At 39.2% G+C, this 22,275-nt stretch overlaps 1 protein-coding gene across 2 annotated transcripts in view; it reads right to left on the bottom strand.

Moving 5' to 3' along the window:
- The window catches only part of LOC136858722 (leucine-rich repeat-containing protein 40), a 189,067-nt gene that overhangs the window by 148,622 nt on the left and 18,170 nt on the right, over positions 1-22,275 (bottom strand). For both annotated transcript variants that reach the window (XM_067138463.2, XM_067138464.2), the window contains exon 3: positions 15,048-15,251. In XM_067138463.2, coding sequence (XP_066994564.2) covers positions 15,048-15,251 — 204 coding nt within the window. The remainder of the gene's footprint in view (positions 1-15,047; positions 15,252-22,275) is intronic.

Raw genomic sequence — 22,275 nt, 5'->3', positions numbered from 1 at the left:
ATCCGCTTTATTTCCATACTCTCTATCCTTTCATGTAACCAAAGTCTTTTAGTCAGTCAAAAACACATGTAATTATTATTAACTTTATTGGCCACATTGGACCACTTGAGTCGTTCCACGTTCACTTTCTCTTTGAAGGTTGTACTGATTGGTTCTTGTGATCTGCCCAGTACTTTTTCATTCATTCTGATTATAATTTTCTCAATTCGTTTGAGATCACTATAGCCCTTCTATGTGTCATTCTGCTGAAAATTTGTGAGTCTTAAGAAGGATGTTGATTCTAATTTTTTGTTCTCTGCATCTGTTATCTCGAGTCCAACCGCTTTGAGATCTTGCTGAATTTCATGAATCCATTGACCTCCTGTCTTCTTTCCAAGATTTCTCATCACTAGTTATAGAATCAGTTTCCTGGCAGTCACAAGATGTGAAATAAATAAGAGATTCTTTCCTTCTTCATTGTGCTGGTGATTGAGTCAATCTCTCAATAGATAGTTTTATTAGGAAGGATTCTCCAGACTCCTTCAACCTGGTAATTTTTATTTATGCGAGTTCTGACGATTCTTCTTTCAGTTTTGAGGAGTTAATCACTTCTTCTTTCATTTTAAATTTGGAACAGGGTTTCACAAGCATAAGTGGCTTCCGTGAGAGTCACTGTTTCATAGTGTCAATTAACAGGCATTTCTTATTATACGTTGAAAATGTATCAAAATGCAAAGGCTGAAGACGAAACCAATGGTGGTTATCTAAATTCTGTGAAATGCAACATCTAGCTGAAACAAACAACACTCATGCTTTCTGCAAATGCAACTACAACTATACATGGTCCATCTCACCATGGAATAAGTACTATAAAATTGAAAGATGACAATGTATTTCTCACAGACACCAACTCCATCAACTCCCACTGAAAAGAACATCTTGAAGAACTACTGAACAGGGACACAGAAACAGATGACAACATCTTTACCCATATTCCTCAAAGCCCTGTACAAGACCACCTCGATGAAGCTCCCGTCTATTAGAAGTGGAAATTGCCATCAGTCAACTAAAAAATAATAAGTCACCAGGAATGGATGGAATTCCTGCTGAGCTCTTCAAGAGAGGGAACACATCGCTAGTTCATCACATACACAAGCTCTGAGATATGGCAAACTGGAACCATACCTGGAGATCTAAGGGATGCCTTAACAGTAACGATATGTAAAAAGGGTGATGGAGCACAATCTGGCAAGTGTTGAGGGATATCGCTGCTTTCTGCTGCTGGCAAAATTCTTGCCAGAATTCTGTCCAACCACCTGAAATCATTGACTGTAACAACACTGCTTAAAACACAATGTGGCTTTATACCAAATCGAGGCACAACTGATATGATCCTCTGTGCCAGGCAACTGCAGGAGAAATCTAGAGAAGAAGGTCAGTCTCTATATATGGCATTCATTGATACTGATACGGTCAATCGAGAAACACTTTGGAGTATCCTATCCATGATTGGTTGCCCTCCAAAATTCATACAGATTCCTCGATTATGGCATGATGATATGAATGGTGCAGTCCTTAACAACAGTGGACCTGGAGAACCATTTAAGATCACAACGGGTGTAAAACAGGGGTATGTGACTGCCCCCACACTGTTTTCAATATATATTGGTGTCATATTTCATCTGATCAAAGACAAAATTTCAAAGGATGTAGAAATTGTATATAGGACAGACGGAGGACTATTCAATCTTAGGCAGACTGCGAGCAAACACTAAGGTATCTACTATTTCTATCCTTGAACTCCAGTATGCAGATGATAATGTTATATTGGCAAACTCAGAAGATGATCTTCAGCATACCCTGAATGCATTTGATGCTGCTTGTTGTTTAAAGGGACGTAACATATACGCCATCGGCCCTTTGGATGCACTTAACGAGGCATATAGGAGCATTGGTCTACACGTAAACACAAGTAACACACATTTTATATCAACTTGCACCAATCTGCAACGCTGCTGCTCCTGCAGTCATGATTAATGGAACTAGCTTAAAAATTAAACACTTTCTCTATCTGGGCAGTCACTTCTCAACAAATCCAAACATTCAATATTACCTAAAATGTTCCGGAGCAACCTATGGTCGTTTGCGAATTAGGGTGTTTGACAATTGTAACATCAGTACTCAAAATAAGCTATATGTATACTAAGCCATTACTGTTCCAATCTATGATTGTGAAACTTGGGTTACATACAGAAGGCCATGCCATCAACGCTGCATTAGGAGAATCCTACGAATAAAGTGACAAGACAGATGCACTAACATAAGTGTTTTGGAGCAAGCTAATACAGTAGAAGTCCGATATAGCAAGTACGGCATATAACAAGAACTCCGTTATAGCGCCGACTTTTTTCTGTCCCTTCAAAATTCCTATATTAAACTGTGTATCGTCCTTCGGTTACAGCGAGAACCCTATCACTGACGCATCCTTTATTACAAGCGATTAAGCGCGCACGATTTTTCCCGTTACCGATATTTATGCACCCCAGCGGTGATATTGCATGCGATCGATTACCTTCGGCATCGTTTCCTCGCTATGTGCACTAGCGAGTTCTCTCGTCGACATTCAAAGGCGATGTCGGAGTCGATTAGTAATACCCGTTGACGTGAAAAAACAATAGTCAACTGTTCTAAAAATCTTCAAGATCATAATTACGTATTCAATTACATTGAATTGTATTATAAGTATATATATATATACATTTTCGTGAAATAAGCAAATACTTGATCATTAATCTATCCTTCAATCTCCATCAGCGTATGAAACTACAGCACTTGACGTTGTAAACACCGCGCCGAGCTTGCACGTTACTTTGGTTGAGCTGTTCGTCTTCGTTTCTTCATGACTTTAGATCTTCATATTTAGATTGTGTTGTGACTTTGTGCCTGACGGTGTATGCAGTCTGGCTCATTTAACTGTTCTCTGCTTTTCGTGAACACTGTGAGACAGTGCCAAACATTGTGTGTGCCGTGCTGATGCTCAGAAGACTACGCATTACTTCTTTTAAGTGAATTACATTCCACTTCGTCTGAATTTAACAGTGCCTACCCCCGTCATTTTTATATCGCCTCTTCAACTGATATTGTGTGGACTTGACCATTAACTTCTTTCTTACTTATGCATTGTTTTTCGAGTTATAATCCGCTGATGACCCAGAAGAGGGTCAGAACCGGTACCATTTCCACTTTAATTAAATAAGAATGTAATCTCTACATCTCTTATTTACTTGTATTGAATAGGTTGAACTACCATATTTATTATTTCAATTTAACTGTGATACTTTTCAATACGGAACAATGAAATTTTTATCTTTCAACGGTTGTTAACTCGTTAAAAATGAAGGGTGACTAAACGCCCGCTTAATTTTGAGGCTAAATACTGCAATTAAGCAAGAATGGGATACACCTCAAGATATGGCAGAGTGCTTAATTGATTTCAGAGGTTAGTTTATATTTTCTTGCGTCTGGTTAAATTACGGAATGACTGTTACGAAAATTTATAGCGAGAAAATTATTATTTATCTACTGGCACTTGAAGTATGTTTTCATCATACGTATAGTATGGTTAAGTTAGCATAGGTGACGCTGTTTGAATAAGAAAACTGAAAAGTTTGCAACAAAAGGGATCGATCATCTTCGGTGAGTTACAGTATGGTTTTCTCACTTTGTGCATTTGCGAGCTCTCGTTGACATTCAAAGGCGATGTTGGAGTTGATTAATAATACCCGTCGACTGCTGTTCTCTAAAGAAAATTCGAAATGAAAGAAGATAACGCGTTTTCGTAATAAATGCGTAAATAACGTGGCCGATAGCAGTTGTTAACTCGGAAAAAATTAAAAACTGAAGTAAACGATATCTTAATTTTAATGTTATATACGGAAATTAAGTAAGAATGTGATACACCTCAAGATATGGCAGAGTATATCACTGATTTCAGAAGATATTTCATATCTTCTTGAGTCTAGTTAAATTTTGGAAAGGCTATTTACACGTAAATTTTTAGCGAGGAGGTTATAATTTCTCTACATACGTTTCAAATAAGTTTTCATCATAAATATACGGTTAGGTTAGGTGACGCTGTTTCAAGAAGAAAACTGAGGTGTTTGCCATAGAAACCTCTGGAGTGATACTGTATTTTTCCAAATCCAAGACTTTTCTTTTTCTCAGAATCTCATGCGAAAACTCAAGGGCTGTTCCATTCCTGGCCTAACAGTAACTTAATGGATAGCACTGGCAACTATCGCGGTAACCACGCTGCTTCTTTTCACACACGCACAGAACTCGTTGACAATAAACGACTGCCTCTTTACTATACTGTACATCGCTAGCCGCGACAACCGGTTGTACAGTGCCTGTGTGTAACGTCACTGGATCTCAGGAAATAGTGAAGAGACAATGGCGTTCTGTTAGCCTCTACAAAAACGTTTCTCAAATCTGCAGAATGGCATCAAAACATGCGACCCTTCAAATTCTTAGAAAGGCCATAGCCACTCGGTGGCAGAGTTATAATGCGTCTATTGTACATGACGCTTAGTAAAATTAAGTTTTAGAGACAGCAGGAAATTTTCGTGATGGATAGTCGTATTGTACAGATACGTGGAAAAGGTATTGCCGGTAAATTTTCAACGGGTTCTAGTCGATATTATGATGCCAATTTTAACTGAATGGTTATTAAACACTCGGAAATGTAGAATAATTGTGCAGCCGCAAGACAATACGGCATAGGCCTAACTAAAGCCAATATTTGTCGTTAGTGTAAGACAAAGAGCTAAAAAAATGCATTCAGTGGGTCGCAACAATGATGCTTTAAAGAAGTCGAAGATGAAATTGTGAGGTATGTGCACGAAAAACGCAAGGGCGGAATGGCCATACCGTGGCGCAATAAACTCGTTCCTTGACTTTCAATGTCCGCGGTTAGGCCTATACATCGCCAGCCACTGAATTTGTCCGTACCCGGCAAGCGAGACGTGCGTGTAGCGGTAGCCGGTTATAACTGACGCTGAGTAAAAGTAACAGTTTTATAGACAGCATGAATAATTTCCTGATGGGTCATCGTATTGTAGAGACGCATGGAGTAGGTATTGCCAGCAAATTTTCAGCGGGTTCTCTTCAGTATTATGATGCCAATTTTAAGTTAATGGTCCTTAAACCCACGGAAATAAAGAATAATTGTGCAGCCGCAAGAAAAAAATAAATACGGCATGACGAACGTCAATGTTTGGCGTCTAAAAGTAGTCTAAAGATGCGTACACCTACTGTACAACAAGGCATTCATTTGATTTTACAAAGTACTTTTTGAGCCTGATTTACATTTTTTGAAGGAAAAAGTGGGGTTCATCTTGGATTCAGAGAAATACGGTATGTGGAGAATTATCTAACTGACCGTACCTGTTCACTACACAGCTAAGGAGTTTGAGCCTCCATGGACGTTAACATACTCTTGCTATCTACTTAATATGGACTCCATGAAAGTAATAGTATAGTAGTCATGGTGATGTTTGATGCTGTTGTAGCAGAAGATGATTCTTTGTAAGAATAAATCAGTAACCCTATGACATTTCAGTGTTCTTATGAAGTAAAACATTACATAATGGTGCCGAAACCCGTTTATGGAACGATCAGCGGCTAGAAAAACGCGGACAGACAACGGTAAGCAGCATCACGCAACATCGCCGTATCAACAAGAAACCAGCTAACCCAAGTAAGATCTCTACTTACATTCAATTTCTTAAGCAACGGATATACATTTGAAGGAATATACGTAATTATATACATTACGAACAGACTCATTTGAAGTGTTACGAAACATCAGTGTACGTTTCAAAGTGCGTCGCAAAAACAGTGAATATTACAAGTGTGTAAAGCCTCTGTTGACAGGATCAGTACTATAACCAACACTTAAGATTTAACTGTCGTAAAAACATAATACGGAAACCCGGACTGTTTACGAATGCAGTGTAACTTCAGGTTGCAGTGAAATACCAATTACAGTACAGATATAGGTTAAAGACAGGAATACGGTAATGTCCATGTACGTAGTGTGTGTTATTTTCGTTAACGGTATTCGTGCATAATTCAGTTCAGTGAAACATGGAAAATACGAATATTAACGCACCTACTGCTCAGTTTACAGTTTCAAATGCAAACATTTTACAAACTGAAAGACGCATTCGAACAGCAACCAGATCGTCGGAAACTAGACTCGTTCAAAGACTACGAACAGCGATCGAAGATGGATATGATGACATCGAAATGGAAATATTAGCGCAAAGATTACACGAACTACTACTAGATTTGAGCGAAATTCAGAAACGGATACAGGCGTTGCAGGAAGACGATGCGAACGAACGGGATGCAGAAGAGTGTGAAAACCGTCAAATAGAAGGCCGAAAACTAATTGCAATAGCAAACAAGAAGATCACAGAAATTAGGTTTCCCCAGCAGCAATCAAACGCAAAGAATGACACAACTATTCTTCAGTCTGCAATCGTGAGACCACGCTTACCTAAGCTTGAAATTAAACATTTCATGGGCACCTTTTCAGACTGGCCAAGATTTTATCAGCAATTTGAATCAGCAATTCATAATAATTCGGCAATTACGCCAGTTGACAAACATCTGTATCTATGGAACTTGGTAGAAGGAGAAGCCAGACATCTCATCAGTGGGCTGAAAATGTCAGAGGAAAATTACAAGATCGCACTTCAGAAGCTGAAGGAACGCTTCGACAACATTAAATTACAGCAACAGGAACATATCGATTTCTTCCGTACCTTGAGAAAACATTCAGATCCAACTACTACCGAGTTGAGAAGCATATATAACAGTTGCCAGATGAATATTGCAGCTCTTAAAGGACTTGGGTTTGATGCCTGCATGCTTGGTTCCTTTTTATCTGCAGATATTTTAAGTGCCTTTCCAGATGAAACAAAATTCGCCTGGTACACTACGCAGGGCGATGATGGTAACTTGGATGCCCTGATGAATTTCCTGGACAAATGGGTACTCAGCAAAGAAAAATCAGAGAAGTTGAACGAGTTCAGTGACAGTTTAGGAGAACAGTTCTCTACAACAATGAATCTACACACCAGTCAATACAAGAAAGAAATAAAAAAGAGTAAGCATACTGAACAGCAAAATAATCCACCTAAACTAACGTACAGCGATGAAATAAAAACAAACCCAATCACATGCGCCTTTTGCGATAGAAGAGGCCACTGGAGTAACGAATGCCATAAAATAGTCTCAGTTGCAGCCAGATCAGAAAAATTAAAGAAAGATGGACGATGCTTCATCTGTTTAGGCAAAAACCACAAAATGAAAGACTGTAGAAAGAAAGATCAGAAATGTCGAGTCTGTAATAACACAGAACATCATAAATCCATTTGCAAGTCATCCTTGGATACAATAACGGCAGTAACCACAGGGGAGTCACTTACGAAAGAAACAACTGTTACAGCTGTCCATACTGCAGAGACAAAGAATACACAATTGCATGAGATGTTTTTGAACATAGCTTTAGTATGGATTTCTGATCGCAACGGCAATCAGCATATGACAAAAATACTACTTGATGCCGGAAGTGAACGCAGTTATATCGTCAAAGATCTAACAGATAAACTAAACTTGGAAAACATTGGAAAAGAGTCCTTAATTATTTCAACGCTTGAACATCACGGTAAAGCAACAATACGCAACCGAGTACGATTTCAACTTACAGGAGCAGCCACGGGAACTGCAATCAACATAGAAGCTTTAGAAGCTACACATACTTTTCAAGCTCTGAGACCAGTTCCAATGGATATTAGGCAACAATTCAGCAATTTAAAATTTGCAGATGCTGATGAAATATCGAAGAACATCTCTATTGGAATATTAGTTGGCGCTGATTACCATGAACGTATCTTCCAAGATGACATCATCCGCTTATCAGACTCACTCACCATTCGCAGAAGTATTTTTGGTTGGATTCTATTTGGAAGTCGCACTGGGATTTCGATAAAAGAAACAAATTCATACTTCATTCACTCAGAAACAGACAACCTATTGAGGAGATTCTGGGAGCTAGAGAGCATCGGAATCAGGGATGATGAAACTCGCAAATTCACAGCCAAGGAACAGAAGATCTTGACAACAACCAATGAACAATTTGCGATAACTGAAAGACGGTGCACAGTATTCCTACCTTGGAAAAAGGATGAACCTAATCTACATGACAACAGGAATATTGCATTAAAGCGTTTCGATAGATTGAAGAAGCGATTTGCAAGAGATAAGAAATACGAAGAACGCTATGTACAAGCAATGCAGAAACACATTGAGAACGAACAAGTTGAATTCTGTAGTGAGGAATCACAAAGAGGAAAAACATTCTTCATGCCACATCATGCAGTAATTCGAGATGATCATGAAATAACCAAAGTGAGGATCATATTTGACGCTTCACATGAGAAAGGCGAATTGTCTTTGAACAGCAACTTAGAATCTGGCCCCAATCTGAATCCAGATTCAACAGCAACCTTACTTCGGTTACGAACGTTCAACAAATACATTGCAGCAGACGGGAATCAGAGCTTTTTACAGTTGATTCTGAATGAGAAAGACAGAGATTCCACTCGTTTTTTCTGGTTTAAAATTATTCGTTCAGAAGAAGGGTGGCTGAGAACCAATGAGACCACAATATACCGTTTCTGTCGACTCCCATTTGGGCTGACATGCAGCCCGTATTTGCTGGCAGCAACTTTAAGACAACTAGCAACGGTGATGAAAGACAAATATCCAAACGCATTAAGAATTCTAGAAGACAACGTGTATGTTGACGATCTAGCAGCAGGCGGAGACACGGATGAAGAATTGATAGACATTTATACAGAGATGAAAAATTGTTTCAATGAGATCAGCATTCCACTTTCCAAATGGTTATCAAACTCAATAACAATGAACCAGGTGTGGCGAGAAACGAAAGAAGTGGTCCGCCAAAATACATCTATTTTAGGCATTCCAACTGATACGGATACAGATGAATTCTACTTCTCGTTCGAAAATACCGTAAGTACAGCAGCACTCATGCCCTGTACTAAAAGAGTTGTTCTGAAGACTGCAGCAAGAATCTACGATCCATTAGGCCTCCTATCACCAGCAACAATTACAGGAAAGATTATTTTCCAAGAAACTTGGCTGAGAAACCTCGACTGGGATGAGCTTTTGCCACATGATTTAGTTCAGAAGTGGAACCACTGGCTAGAAGGTTTAAAAAGCTTACACACAGTTAAAATTCCACGATGGATAGGATCTTGGATCAAGCAAGACCAGACCAGAGAACTGCACATTTTCAGTGATGCCAGCGAACGAATATATGGCGCAGCAGTTTACATCAAGACGACCATAAACGAACATGTCAGGATCGATTTAACACAGCCAAAAATCGACTCGCACCAGTTCAGAAAATATCCTTACCACGACTAGAACTCATGGGAGCTATCATAGCTGTTCGTCTTTCGGAGTATGTCAAACGTGAACTACACTTGGAACTACACCACGTCCAATTTTGGACCGATTCAACCATTGTATTACACTGGATAAGAGGAAACGCGTCGGAATGGAACGTGTTCGTCTCGAACAGAATACATGAAATTCATCGAAGGTCACACCCAACACAGTGGCGTCATTGCCCCGGCAAGGAAAACCCTGCAGATCATATAACACGAGGGCTAACAGCAAATCAACTGCGTGAAAGTAACTCATGGTGGCATGGTCCAGACTGGCTTATAAAACCAGAAGAGTATTGGCCGAAATCAGTTGAAATATCACAAACAGAACTTGATAAAACAGGAATAGAACGAAAGAAAACAGTTTCCCATGCTACCGCAGCTAAACAGACAGAAGCGATTTTCGATATTACAAGATATAGCAGATTAACCAAAGTTCTCAGGATTACAGCATGGATTTGGCGATTTACACGAAATACACGCTGTCAAGAAAAAACGTTAGGCCCACTACAATTAGACGAAATTCAAACTGCAAAGCTGTTTTGGATTAAACATTCACAGAGAGAATCGTTCCCAGAAGAAATAGAAGCACTACAGAAAAGGTCAGAACTACCCAAGCAGTCCAAAATTAGAAACTTTTCTCCATTCATCAAACATGGCATTCTTAGAGTTGGTGGACGTTTACAATTTGCCGGTTTAGATGAAAACGAGCAACATCCCATTATTTTAAATGGTGACCACCATTTCACAAAACTGTTAGTAGAAGAGGAACATAAAACCCAATTCCATGTAGGAACTCGAATTTTGTTGAGTATTTTAAGGACAGACTTTTGGATACTTCGAGGACGACAGATCATCAAGAAAATCATTAGACAGTGCTTACCGTGCAAAAAACTTAAAGCAAAGGCAGCTTCGGAAGTTGAACCCCCTCTTCCGGCAGAACGCGTAACTCCTAGCAGACCATTTGAGACCACTGGTGTGGACTTCGCAGGTCCGTTATATTCCAAGAATGGAGGCATATTACGGAAAAGATACATTGCATTGTTCACATGCGCTGTCACACGCGCTGTACACTTGGAGCTTGTGACAGATATGAGTACGGAGAAATTCATTCACGCCTTACAGCGATTTATTGGACGAAGAGTTTTATGTCGAACAATTTGATCCGATAACGCACGAACATTTAAGAAAGCTGAAAGAGAACTTAGCACATTATGGGAAAATCTGAAAACAGAAGACATTGTGCATTTTTTGAATGGTAAAAATATTCATTGGCAATATATAGTCGAACGCGCTGCTTGGTGGGGAGGATTCTGGGAGAGAATGGTACAGACAGTGAAAAGCTGTTTGAAGAAAGCCTTAGGAAGCAGGCGGTTCGATGATGAAGAAATTTACACAGTTCTCGTCGGAATTGAAGCAACAATCAACAGTAGACCCTTGACGTATGTGGAAAACGATCCTCAGCATCGTGCGCTGACACCAGCACATTTTCTTATTGGTGATAACACAACAAGGCTACCAGACAGAAAGACCAATGTTGAAGATAGTAACAAAACAAAGGAAGAAATGAATCAGATGTGGATAGAAAAACAGTCTGCACTGAACACATTTTGGAAGAAGTGGAGGAACGAGTATCTATTGGATCTAAATCGTTTCCATGAAGTTCAACAACGGAACCAGAATCGTCCACTTCTTCAACATGGAGATCTGGCGCTACTAAACGACGATAAACTACCAAGGCAAATTTGGAAGATAGCTAGAATCTCCAAACTCATCATGGGACGAGATGGGAAGATCAGGTCCTGTGAGCTGACTGACAAAGAGGGGAGAGTATTTCGAAGACCCATTCAACTGGTACATCCATTGGAGTTGAGCAACCGTGATACGGCTCAAGGTGGGGAGTGTGGAGAATTATCTAACTGACCGTACCTGTTCACTACACAGCTAAGGAGTTTGAGCCTCCATGGACGTTAACATACTCTTGCTATCTACTTAATATGGACTCCATGAAAGTAATAGTATAGTAGTCATGGTGATGTTTGATGCTGTTGTAGCAGAAGATGATTCTTTGTAAGAATAAATCAGTAACCCTATGACATTTCAGTGTTCTTATGAAGTAAAACATTACACGGTACTATATTTTTTCAGAATGGAATTAAACATACACTTCCACGTAGTATCGGATTTCGAAAAATAACAAACAAGTAAGCCATAGTGTGGATATAATATGCGGAAATGCAAGTTTTGAACAAACTGATTGCCGTTTCATACCGATTTTAATGTGCATGGGGGATTTTCCGACTTTTATACAAAATCAGATATCCCTTTCAGACCGAGTACGCACAATTGTGCGGGTTCGTATTTTGTTTATCCCTGACCGTATTTGATGTTTTTTCGGCGCTAGACCGGACTGCAGTGATTGTGCGGGACACGCGGCGTCTATTTCAATTATTTTTAGTATGCGCTTGACCGCCAGGGCGAAGGAAGAAGAGTTTAAAAAGCACAGTTGATCGGCGAGATGGCGAGAAGCAGTAGTGCCAAAAGTAAGTATTTATTTATTGCGTTTATACTAATCTAGAAGCTTTACTGAATACCGGAATATATTCAATGAAGTGTGTACATTGGTTAGTGAACGTAAATTTTGAAGATACATCATCGTATGTGATACAACGAGGTTTTGAATTTTGATACGCACAATTGTGTGGGTCCTTTTTTTTTTTTTTTTGGTTTTTATTTTGTAAAATAAACTATCAATATGTGTATTGAGGAGCATTTTAGTCAGTTTTTGACATACAAACAAAAATTCACGCCTCCAGTTTTCTTTCAGGTCTGAAAGGGATATAACGATAATCCGCTATAGCGAGTAAATTTTCCGCTGTTATAAATTCACGCTATAACGGACTTCTACTGTACAACCAGCATAGAGACTCTCGTAATAAAACACCAGCTTCTATGGACAAGTCAGTAATTTGCATGCCTGAGTCACGTCTCCCAAAACAAATCATGTACTGTCTGTTGAAGGTTGGAAAGAGAAAACAGGGTGGGCAACAAAAATGCTATAAAGACGTTCTGAAGGTGAATCTAAAGAAATGTCAAACTGACCCTGAAAATTGGGAGGTTGTGGCATCCACTCATGCAGAATAGCATTGCCTCATCCACCAAGGGCATCTATCCTTCAAACTACAGCAGAGAAACTTCAGTCTGACAAATGCAATGCTAGGAAAGAGCGTACGAATAGCAGAAGTATCAACCGTCAAGGACCAATGACTATCCAAGATACCATGTACCAATATTGTGGACGAGTCTGTGGTTCCAGAATTGGATTATACAGCCATCAAAGAACTCATGTAATTTGAACTTTACCTTTGGAAGACAATCTTACTTGTTAACGAGTGATAGAAGAAGAAAAAGAAGAATGTGTTGACCATATAATACTATATATATCTGTAATTTAAACTACACACATTCTATAAGAATAACCTGAGATTTTATCAAAGCACCTTAAACCATTTGTATATATGTGTACATTATTGTTTACATTGCATAAACTTGACGATGATAGTGAACTGCAGTATTTCTTTCTTCCTTTCTTTCTTTTTTTTTTTTTTACGTCGCACCGACACAGATAGGTCTTATGGCAACGGTGGGAGTGGGAAAGAAGTGGCCGTGGCCTTAATTAAGGTACAGCCCCAGCATTTGCCTGGTGTGTAAATGGGAAACAACGGAAAACCATATTCAGGACTGCCGACAGTGGGGTTCGAACCCTCTATCTCCCGAATACTGGATACTGGCCGCACTTAAGCGACTACAGCTATCGAGCTCGGTGCAGTATTCCTCCACTGTCACCTTAGTAAGTTGGAGAAAATTTTCTGTACTTATCTTCAGTAGCAGAAATTTCTCCAGGAACTGTGTTTATCATAGAGACTCTTCTCGTTCTCCATCATTTCCAGCAAATCACCAAGAGACAACCCATGTTTTTCTAGCTTCTTGAATGATTGATCATAAATAAACAATTTAATGAAAACAAAACAATCACACTACTTACAAAGGATGAAATAATGGTCCAGTACTATAAGGACTGAGGAAATGAGACTGACGAGCATTTGCAGTCTTGTGTACCAATCGGGCATCTCGAATGTGGCACCACTTTAAAGTGGCGGTCCCTTCTAAAAACACAAGGGAGCTCTTTCCTTTTACCTGGATCTCTTTGCAAGCAGCTCTTCTCTCTGCCACCTGGATCTCTTTGCAATCAGCTCTTCTCTGCCAATCCCAATTCCAATGCAAAGGCATCAGTTTGGAATCAGTCTCTCTGTCTCTCTCTCTCTAGGCTTCCGACTGGACTCGCTCCTTCGCATAACTGACCCTACTATAAGGCCCTTGGTGTTTGCTCAGAATACATATTTCTGACACCTCAGTTTGCTCTTCACCCCATTCACATAGAATGGAGTCGCACACAAATCCCCGTTCCTTCAAGTTCGGTCCTGATCACCCAACCTTGGAATGTATCTGTTGAGCACTTTCCATGGCACCCAATTTTCTTCATGACCAGGATGAAATCAACCACCCTGCAAGATCATTTCTTCTGGACTGCCAAGATCTCAATCTAAATTTTGGAGGTGGTTCTGTGGAGCTTTCTGCAAAGTGAAAGAAACTTTGCCTTAATTTGAGACGTGGAGTTAGTGGTTAAATAACTATATAATGCACAGTCCTCTTGAGTTTGATGTCTTAGACCTCTGGCTGCAGTCCCTCGGCAAATATCTGGAGATGGGATACCTGATAGGCAGAAAACATTTTCAAGTGGTGATGAGTAAACTAGGAATCCATGTGCTTCTCACATAACAATGAAGGCTTATGAAATATAACCAGTGACAATAGCAGCACAACTACCCAAAAAGTTGAGACTGAGAGGAATTAGCAAAACAAAAGACAGATATATCATGAGTATTAACAAGACATGACCCAATATTTAAAATGCTCTACCTGCTCATATTTCATATTTTCTCTCTAAGGTATCTTCATAATCAACGTCAGTTTCATCTTGCACTTTTTTTTAATAGTTTGCTTTACATCAAACTGACACAAATAGGTCTTATGTGTTGACAGGATAGGAAAGTTCTAGGAGTGGGAAGGATGTGACTGTGGCCTTAATTAAGGTATAGCCCCAGCATTTGCCTAGTGTGAAAATGAGAAACCATAGAAAACCATCCTCAGGGCTGCCGGCAGTGAGGCTCGAACCCACTATCTGCCGAATGCAAGCTGACAGCTATGTGAACCAAACCACACAGCCACTCGCTCGGTCTCTTGCACTTCTGATGGAAGTCTTTTCAAAAGTCTTACTTAACAAAATTTAAACCCAAGCCTTCAAAAATGTTTTCAATATTTTATCATTGTTACCAGAAATACTTTTGCTTAACTTTATGATGGTGGTACCACCAAAAAGCCTAACAATACCTCAAAATTAACAAACTTTCCATAATAAAATGTTATGCAAAAGACACTGTACATACCACACACAAGACTCACCAGATGGTTCAACATGACAAGGTCACAGATGCCTTCCCCTACAGCCTCCAGCTGGTTGTGTGAAACCAGAAGTACTCGCAACTCTAAGAGATTGTAAATTGCTGGAGGTAGAGAGCAAATCTTGTTGTGGCTGATGTTGAGCCGTGTCAGTTTACTGAGCAAACCAAGTTCATCTGGTAGAGTGTCTAACCCATTATCCTGTAACTAGAGATTAACATTGGCCTGTTAATTACTTAAGGATAACAATGAGTGAAATTTAACTGTAATAGACCAAAAATGTGTTTCTTGGTTCTCTCTCTCTCTCTCTGAAAACTTTATATTTGTTAGGTTGGCATGAATGTTTTCCACAACTAACCACAAAAAAACCCACATTGCATTGCATGAAAATGTTTATCTGTCACTGTTCCACTGTGAGGTACAAAAAACAGGATCTAGGTGTCAACTGCTTCTAAGGTAGGTTTTGACTGACATAAAAATTTGCTACCTCATGTGAAAAATAGGGCAGGGGAATATCTCACACTTCTAAGGATATATTGCCTACAGGCAAACTACCAACTACAATAAAAATTGTAGAACAAGGAACTTTATTAAATAATATTCTATTACTTGTAATTCAATACAAAAAGTAGAATTTACATTCAGTGAATTAAGTTGTTTTTACTGTGGCACGATCTGCAACATCCTGGGGTAATCAGGAAGCACTTACATATATAGACTAAGACAACAACTTTCCCTATGCTGATGATGCAATAAACAGAGAGGGACCAACGAACATCATGCTAGGAAACCATCCACTAGAAAGTGTGGAAAGCTTTACATACCTCAGCAGTGTAATATCTCGAGATACATTAGCCACAAAGGAGGTGGCAAATAGAGTGCAGAAGAGCTCTCACTTTTACCAGCAAGTATGAACACTCCTCTGGGATCCCAAAGTACCCTCAAAATCAAAGCTGGTGATGTTCAATCAGTACTTCATACCTATGGTATTGAAACCCGCACCCTCACTAAGAAAGACTCGCCAAGGTTGCAGGCATCCAAGGTGAAGTTCCTTAGGTCCACAATTCAAAAAACCAAACTGGACAAGTTGAGGAATGATGTGGTTAGGAAGGAAGCTGGGACTGTTACATCATTGTTAGATCGGATCAGCATGTCCAGACTGAGGTGGTTTGGGAATGTAATGAGGATGGAGCCACCAAGGACAGCATATGTCAACTTGGAGCAACATGTGGCAGAGAAACAGATGGTGGGAAGACCAACAACCCACTGGATGGACATCGTAAAGATGGACATTGCAGATCGGGGAAAGACACTGGAGGACGTCATTAACAACAGAACATATCTCAATAAGACAGAATGGAAGAGGCTCGCCAACAGTACCTGGGAAACTGGAACTGTAAAATGATGATGATGATGATGATGATGATGATGATCAATCAAACTGCGTACATTATGACTTCTGTTGCCTTCCATAGATGTACTGAGAAAACAAGAACATTTGAGAAATTTAAATTGGTTCCAGATATGGTTTACAAGAACAATGTAATGATGACTATCATACTTGAACTGTTCAGTGAAATGAATGGGTTTTTTTTCCTTTTCATTCTGTTGTATATCAAAACACATTACGGTATTTCCACTGACAAGCACAGCTCGCTTGGAGGCTATGGTCATTAACTTGTTAAGTGTAAATGGTCTGACACCGTAGTTAGCCAGTTCGAGTCCTGTTGGTCGGAAAAATAATTGCCATTAGAATGTTGGTCGGCAGGGTAGGAGATGTGGTAGTATACAATTTCTAATCACTAGACTGCATGGCAAAAGCCTGGATTAAATTCCAAACCATCTCACAGTGCCCATATAGAGCCTTCTTTACAAGAAATAAACATTGAATTTCTCACAATTTATAAAGTACAGGTCTCCATGTGTATGACAATTTGAAGCCATCTTTCCTGTTAACTTTATTTGGGCACAGCTCTATCTTTATGACTTCCCTCACAAGTCGAGCACAAGAGTCTTCCACAGGTGTGATGACCCTCACCTGGTCAATGAGTATTTGATGGTCTGCACTGTAATAGAAGTGTTCTGCTATGAAAGACTGGCAGACTGGCAGAGTGGCAGAGTGGCAGAGTGGAAGAGTGGAAGATGAAAGAGTGACATTCTTACGTGTTCTTTCACCCTGGAGCTAACAATGCCTTTTGTCATGCCAATATATGAGAGATCACAACCACATAAAACTTCATAGAAGCCAGGTGTTTCAAGAGGGTAGTTTTTCTTTGACTGGTCGAAACAAGGATCTGTGGTGAAAACTGAAATTATACTGTACTTCCTAAGAATGCGCCCTATCTGTCAGTTATACCTGCCACATAAGGAAGGAATGTATTTTTGTTTTTTCTGTAATCCTGGTTTGTACTATTCCTCCCTGTTATTATTATAAATTTGATTGCATCGAAATACCTTTTTTACAAAAAAAATTCAATAAACTTCTCATGACCACGGCTTTTGAACTTTTTTAAAGAAAAAAGTGACATGATACCTTCATCAAGGGTTATAAACTTCATGTTATTGGTCCATATTGAACTGAGATTACATACAAATTATAAACATGAAAATTTTCCACCTATTCAATGCATAGTTCTATTTACACTGCATGTATTTACATTACATGGGTTGCTTGGGACTAGTTTCAACCCTACTTGGGGTCATCATCAGCCTTATTAAAACAATACACAAATATTTGATGAATTCCTAAAACATGTTTCTAATGAGCAGTAAAAACACTATGAAACAAATATACAATTAACACTATGATGTGTGGATGAATTAGGCAAAGTGCTATGGTGCTAAAAATGTTGCATACGAAACTGAAATATTACATGTGACAATAGGTGAAATGAAATGGCGTATGACTTTTAGTGCCGGGAGTGTCTGAGGACATGTTCGGCTCGCCAGGTGCAGGTCTTTCTATGTAACACCCGTAGGTGACCTGCGCGTCGTGATGAGGATGAAATGATGACGAATACAATACATACACCCAGCCCCTGTGCTCGAGAAATTAACCAACGATGGTTAAAATTTCCGACCCTGCCAGGAATCGAACCCGGGATCTCTGTGGCCAAAGGCTAGCATGCTAACCATTTAGCCATGGAGCCGGACCGACAATAGGTGAGCCATATATAATATATGTACACAAATACGTTAAAAAGTCTGGGTATAGAAGTACAAATGAGATGCTATATGTTGTGGATCGACTTGAGTCGAATTTTTAGACACATGATGTTTCAGATACTTTATGTTTTTACTGGATTTTCCTCATTTTAATAGGTCCCATTTGTTCTGCTATGAACTGAGAGTTCCACCCATTCATATCACCACGCACACTGTCTACTTACAACTCCAGAAGAATTCTAAAACTTCATATTCAGTCTGTACAATTCCAACAATCAATCTGGCAGTCATATCAACATAGCTTGGTTACCTAATACACCAAGTTCAAAATTTCTGCTTAAGCTGATACAGTGTATAATCAACTCCTCATAGATTATTCTAGAGAGAATCGTGTACATATTTGTTACTCAAACATTTTTACATACTTGTATACTTTTACTATAAGTGTCACGTTATATTGTGTTCATTCTTAGTACTATAGCACTCGGTCCACAACCGCAATGTATTGCCAGGACCTACTGAATTCAATCCACAACATAGAGCATCTCATTTGTACTTCTATACCCAGACTTTTTAACGTATTTGTGTACTTATATATGGCTCGCGTATTGTCACACACAATATTTCACTTTCATATGCAACATTTTTAGCACCATAGCACTTCGCCTAATTCAACCACACATCATAGTGTTAATTGTATACTTATTTCATAGTGTTTTACTGCTCATTAGAAACTGTTAGAACTGCACTGGAAAAGAAGATGGAATTAATACGAAACACTGAGTCATGAAACTCCATAAAAGACAGTGTGATTGAAATCCAGAAAACTGAAATTGGACACTGCAACAACATCAAAAGACAGATCTGGATGACAGATGAAATTCTAGAACTTAGGGATGAAAGGAGAAAACACAAAACTACAGACCACATTCAATACAAAACCCTAAACAAAGCTGTACGCAGAAAGTGCAGAGAAGCCTCAGAATTATGGATGTCAGACAGGTGTAAAGAAATTGAGAGCCTTCAAGAGAAGCACGACTATTTTAACTTGCATAAGAAAGTGAAAGAACTTGGTGGTTTGCAACGGAGACTATATGGTCAAATTTTGAGAGATGCCAATAATGAAATCATCTTGAAGAGAAACTCAAACAATGGAAGGAATATATAGAAAATCTCTTCAAAGATGACAGAAATGATCCTCCTTCACCTGATGAGAGAATAAATGAAAATAGCCCTGAAATAACAAAAAGTGAAGTTGAACATGCCATAAAACTTCAAAAGAATGGTAAAACAACTGGACCAGACGGTGTGTGCACTGAAGTTCTCAAAGTAATAACAGAACAGGAATCTACCGGCCTCAATATCTTAACATTCAATTGAAACATATGTCTCAGGAGAAATACCATCACACTGGCTGAAATCAACCTTTATACCACTACCGAAGAAGCCTAACTCATCTCAGTGCGATGATTATTGTATGATAACTTTGATGTCTCACGTGTTCAAAATATTCTTGCGAATCATTCGCACTAGAATATATAAGAAATGTGAATCCCACATGGATCAGAATCAGTTTGGTTTCCAAAATGGCGTTGGTACACGTGAGGCACTCTTCTCATTAAATGTGTTCTAACAGAAGCGCAGAGATATGAATGTTGATGTCTATGCCTGTTTTATAGACTATAAGAAAGCTTTTGACTGTGTCAGGCACAATAAGCTGATAGAGATTCTGAGATCAACAGGTATTGACTCCGAAGACCTACGCATAATCATAACCTATACTGAAATCAGTTTGCAGATGTCAAAACTTATCAAGGAACTTCAGAAACAGCTTCGATCAGCAAGGGTGTACAGCAGGGTTGTGTACTGTTACCTCTGTTGTTTAACATTTACTCAGGGGCAATCTTTAAAGAAACATTGGCAGACTATGGTGGGATCAAAATTAACGGGAAAATCATCAACAACATCAGGTATGAAGATGATACTATTGTCATAGCTGATGACATGCCTGCCCTTCAGTGCACGATAAACTCCTTAGTTCAGCACAGTGAAGAGTTTGGATTATATGTTAACCCCTTAAAGACAAAACTGATGGTGTTCTCTAAAAAGACAATTCGGACAAATCTCACAATAAAAAATAAAATAGTTGAGCAAGTGTCTTCTTTCAAATATCTGGCTACCATCTTGGATGACCAATGTAACTCGAAACGGTAGATATCTAGAAATGAGCAGGCCAGGAAACAATTCATTACCATGAAGAAATTCTTTGAAGTCAGATCTCAGTATCCAGCTACGAATTCGTATGATAAGCTGCTATATATTTTCTATTCTACTATATGGATGTGAACGCTGGACTCTGAATCCAATCATAGAAAAACATATTGATGCCATCGAAATGTACCTGTATCACCGTCCCTTGCGGATATCTTGGGTAATGAAAATCTCAAGTGTCGAGGTCCTTAGTCGAATGAAAAAGCAAAAAGAACTACATACATACATACATGCATACATACATACATTACCATTATAGACCTCTATGCCTTTCAGCGTTCAGTCTGCAAGCCTCTGTGAATTTACTAAACGTCGCCACAATCCTCTATTTGCAACTAGTGGTGTGGCCTCATTTAGTTCTGTACCTCTTATCTTTAAATCGTTACAAACTGGCTCTAACTATCGTCGTCTCGGTATCCCTCTACTCCTCTTACCCTCCATGACAGAGTCCATTATTCTCCTAGGTAACCTATCCTCCTCCATTCGTCTCACATGACCCCACCACCGAAGCCGATTTATACGTACAGCTTCATCCATCGAGTGCATTCATAACTTAGTCTTTATCACCTCGGTCCAAATACCCTCCTGCCATTGTTCCCACATGTTTGTACCAGCAATCATTCTCGCTACGTTCATGTCTGTTACTTCTAACTTATGAATAAGATGTCCTGAGTCAAGCCAGCTTTCGCTCCCGTAAAGCTAAGTTGGTCTGAAAACAGACCGATGTAAAGATAGTTTTGTTCGGGAGCTGACTTCCTTCTTACAGAACACTGTTGTTCACAACTGCGATTTAGCTTTACTACACCTTGATTCAATCTCACTTACTATATTACCATTCTGGGAGAACACACACCTAAATACTTAAAATTTTCTACCTGTTCCAGCTTTGTATCACCAATATGACATTCCATTCTGTTGAATTTCTTACCTGCTGGCATCAATTTAGTCTTACATAAAATCAGCTTCATGGTCCGTATCGCACTTCAATAGATTCACAATTAAGTATTTATTTATTTTCCACCTAGTCGATACAATGATTGCTTAAGGCAATTTTTAATGGTCAAAAGTGGTACATGTTTCGTATATTATTAACATCTTCAGCCACATAACACATAACAGCCACATAAACAGTGTTATGTGGCTGAAGATGTTGATAATATACGAAACATGTACCACTTTTGACCATTAAAAATTGCCTTAAGCAATCATTGTATCGACTAGGTGGAAAATAAATAAATACTTAATTGTGAATCAATTTAGTCTTCGAAAGGCTAATTCTCATACCATACTTATTGCACCTATTTTCAAGTTCCAAGATATTAGACTGCAGGCTTTCGGCACAATCTGCCATTAAGACCCAGTTGTCAGCATAGGCCAGCTGCTTACTACATTTCCACCTAACTGAATCCCTCCCTGCCACTTTATACCTTTCAGCAGATGATCCATGTAAACTACGAACAGCAAAGGCGAAAGATTACAGTCTTGTCAACCCCCTGTAAGTACCCTGAACCAAGAACTCATTCTACCATCAATTCTCACTGCAGCCCAATTGTCAACATAAATTCTTTCGATTGATGTCAGTAATCTACCCTTAATTCCATAGTCCACCAGTATGGCGAATATCTTTTCCCTGGGTACCCTGTCATATGCTTTCTCTAGATCTACGAAACATAAACACAACTGTTTATTCCTCTCGTAACATTTTTCAATTACCTGGCGCATACTGAAAATCTGATCCTGACAGCCCCTCTGTGGTCTGAAACCACACTGGTTTTCATCCAACTTCCTATCAAAC

The sequence above is a fragment of the Anabrus simplex genome, chromosome 1 (genome assembly GCF_040414725.1).
Source record: "Anabrus simplex isolate iqAnaSimp1 chromosome 1, ASM4041472v1, whole genome shotgun sequence".
Classification (NCBI taxonomy): domain Eukaryota; kingdom Metazoa; phylum Arthropoda; class Insecta; order Orthoptera; family Tettigoniidae; genus Anabrus; species Anabrus simplex.
Note: the sequence above shows the minus strand (reverse complement) of the source record. Positions and strands in the feature narration are given on the sequence as shown.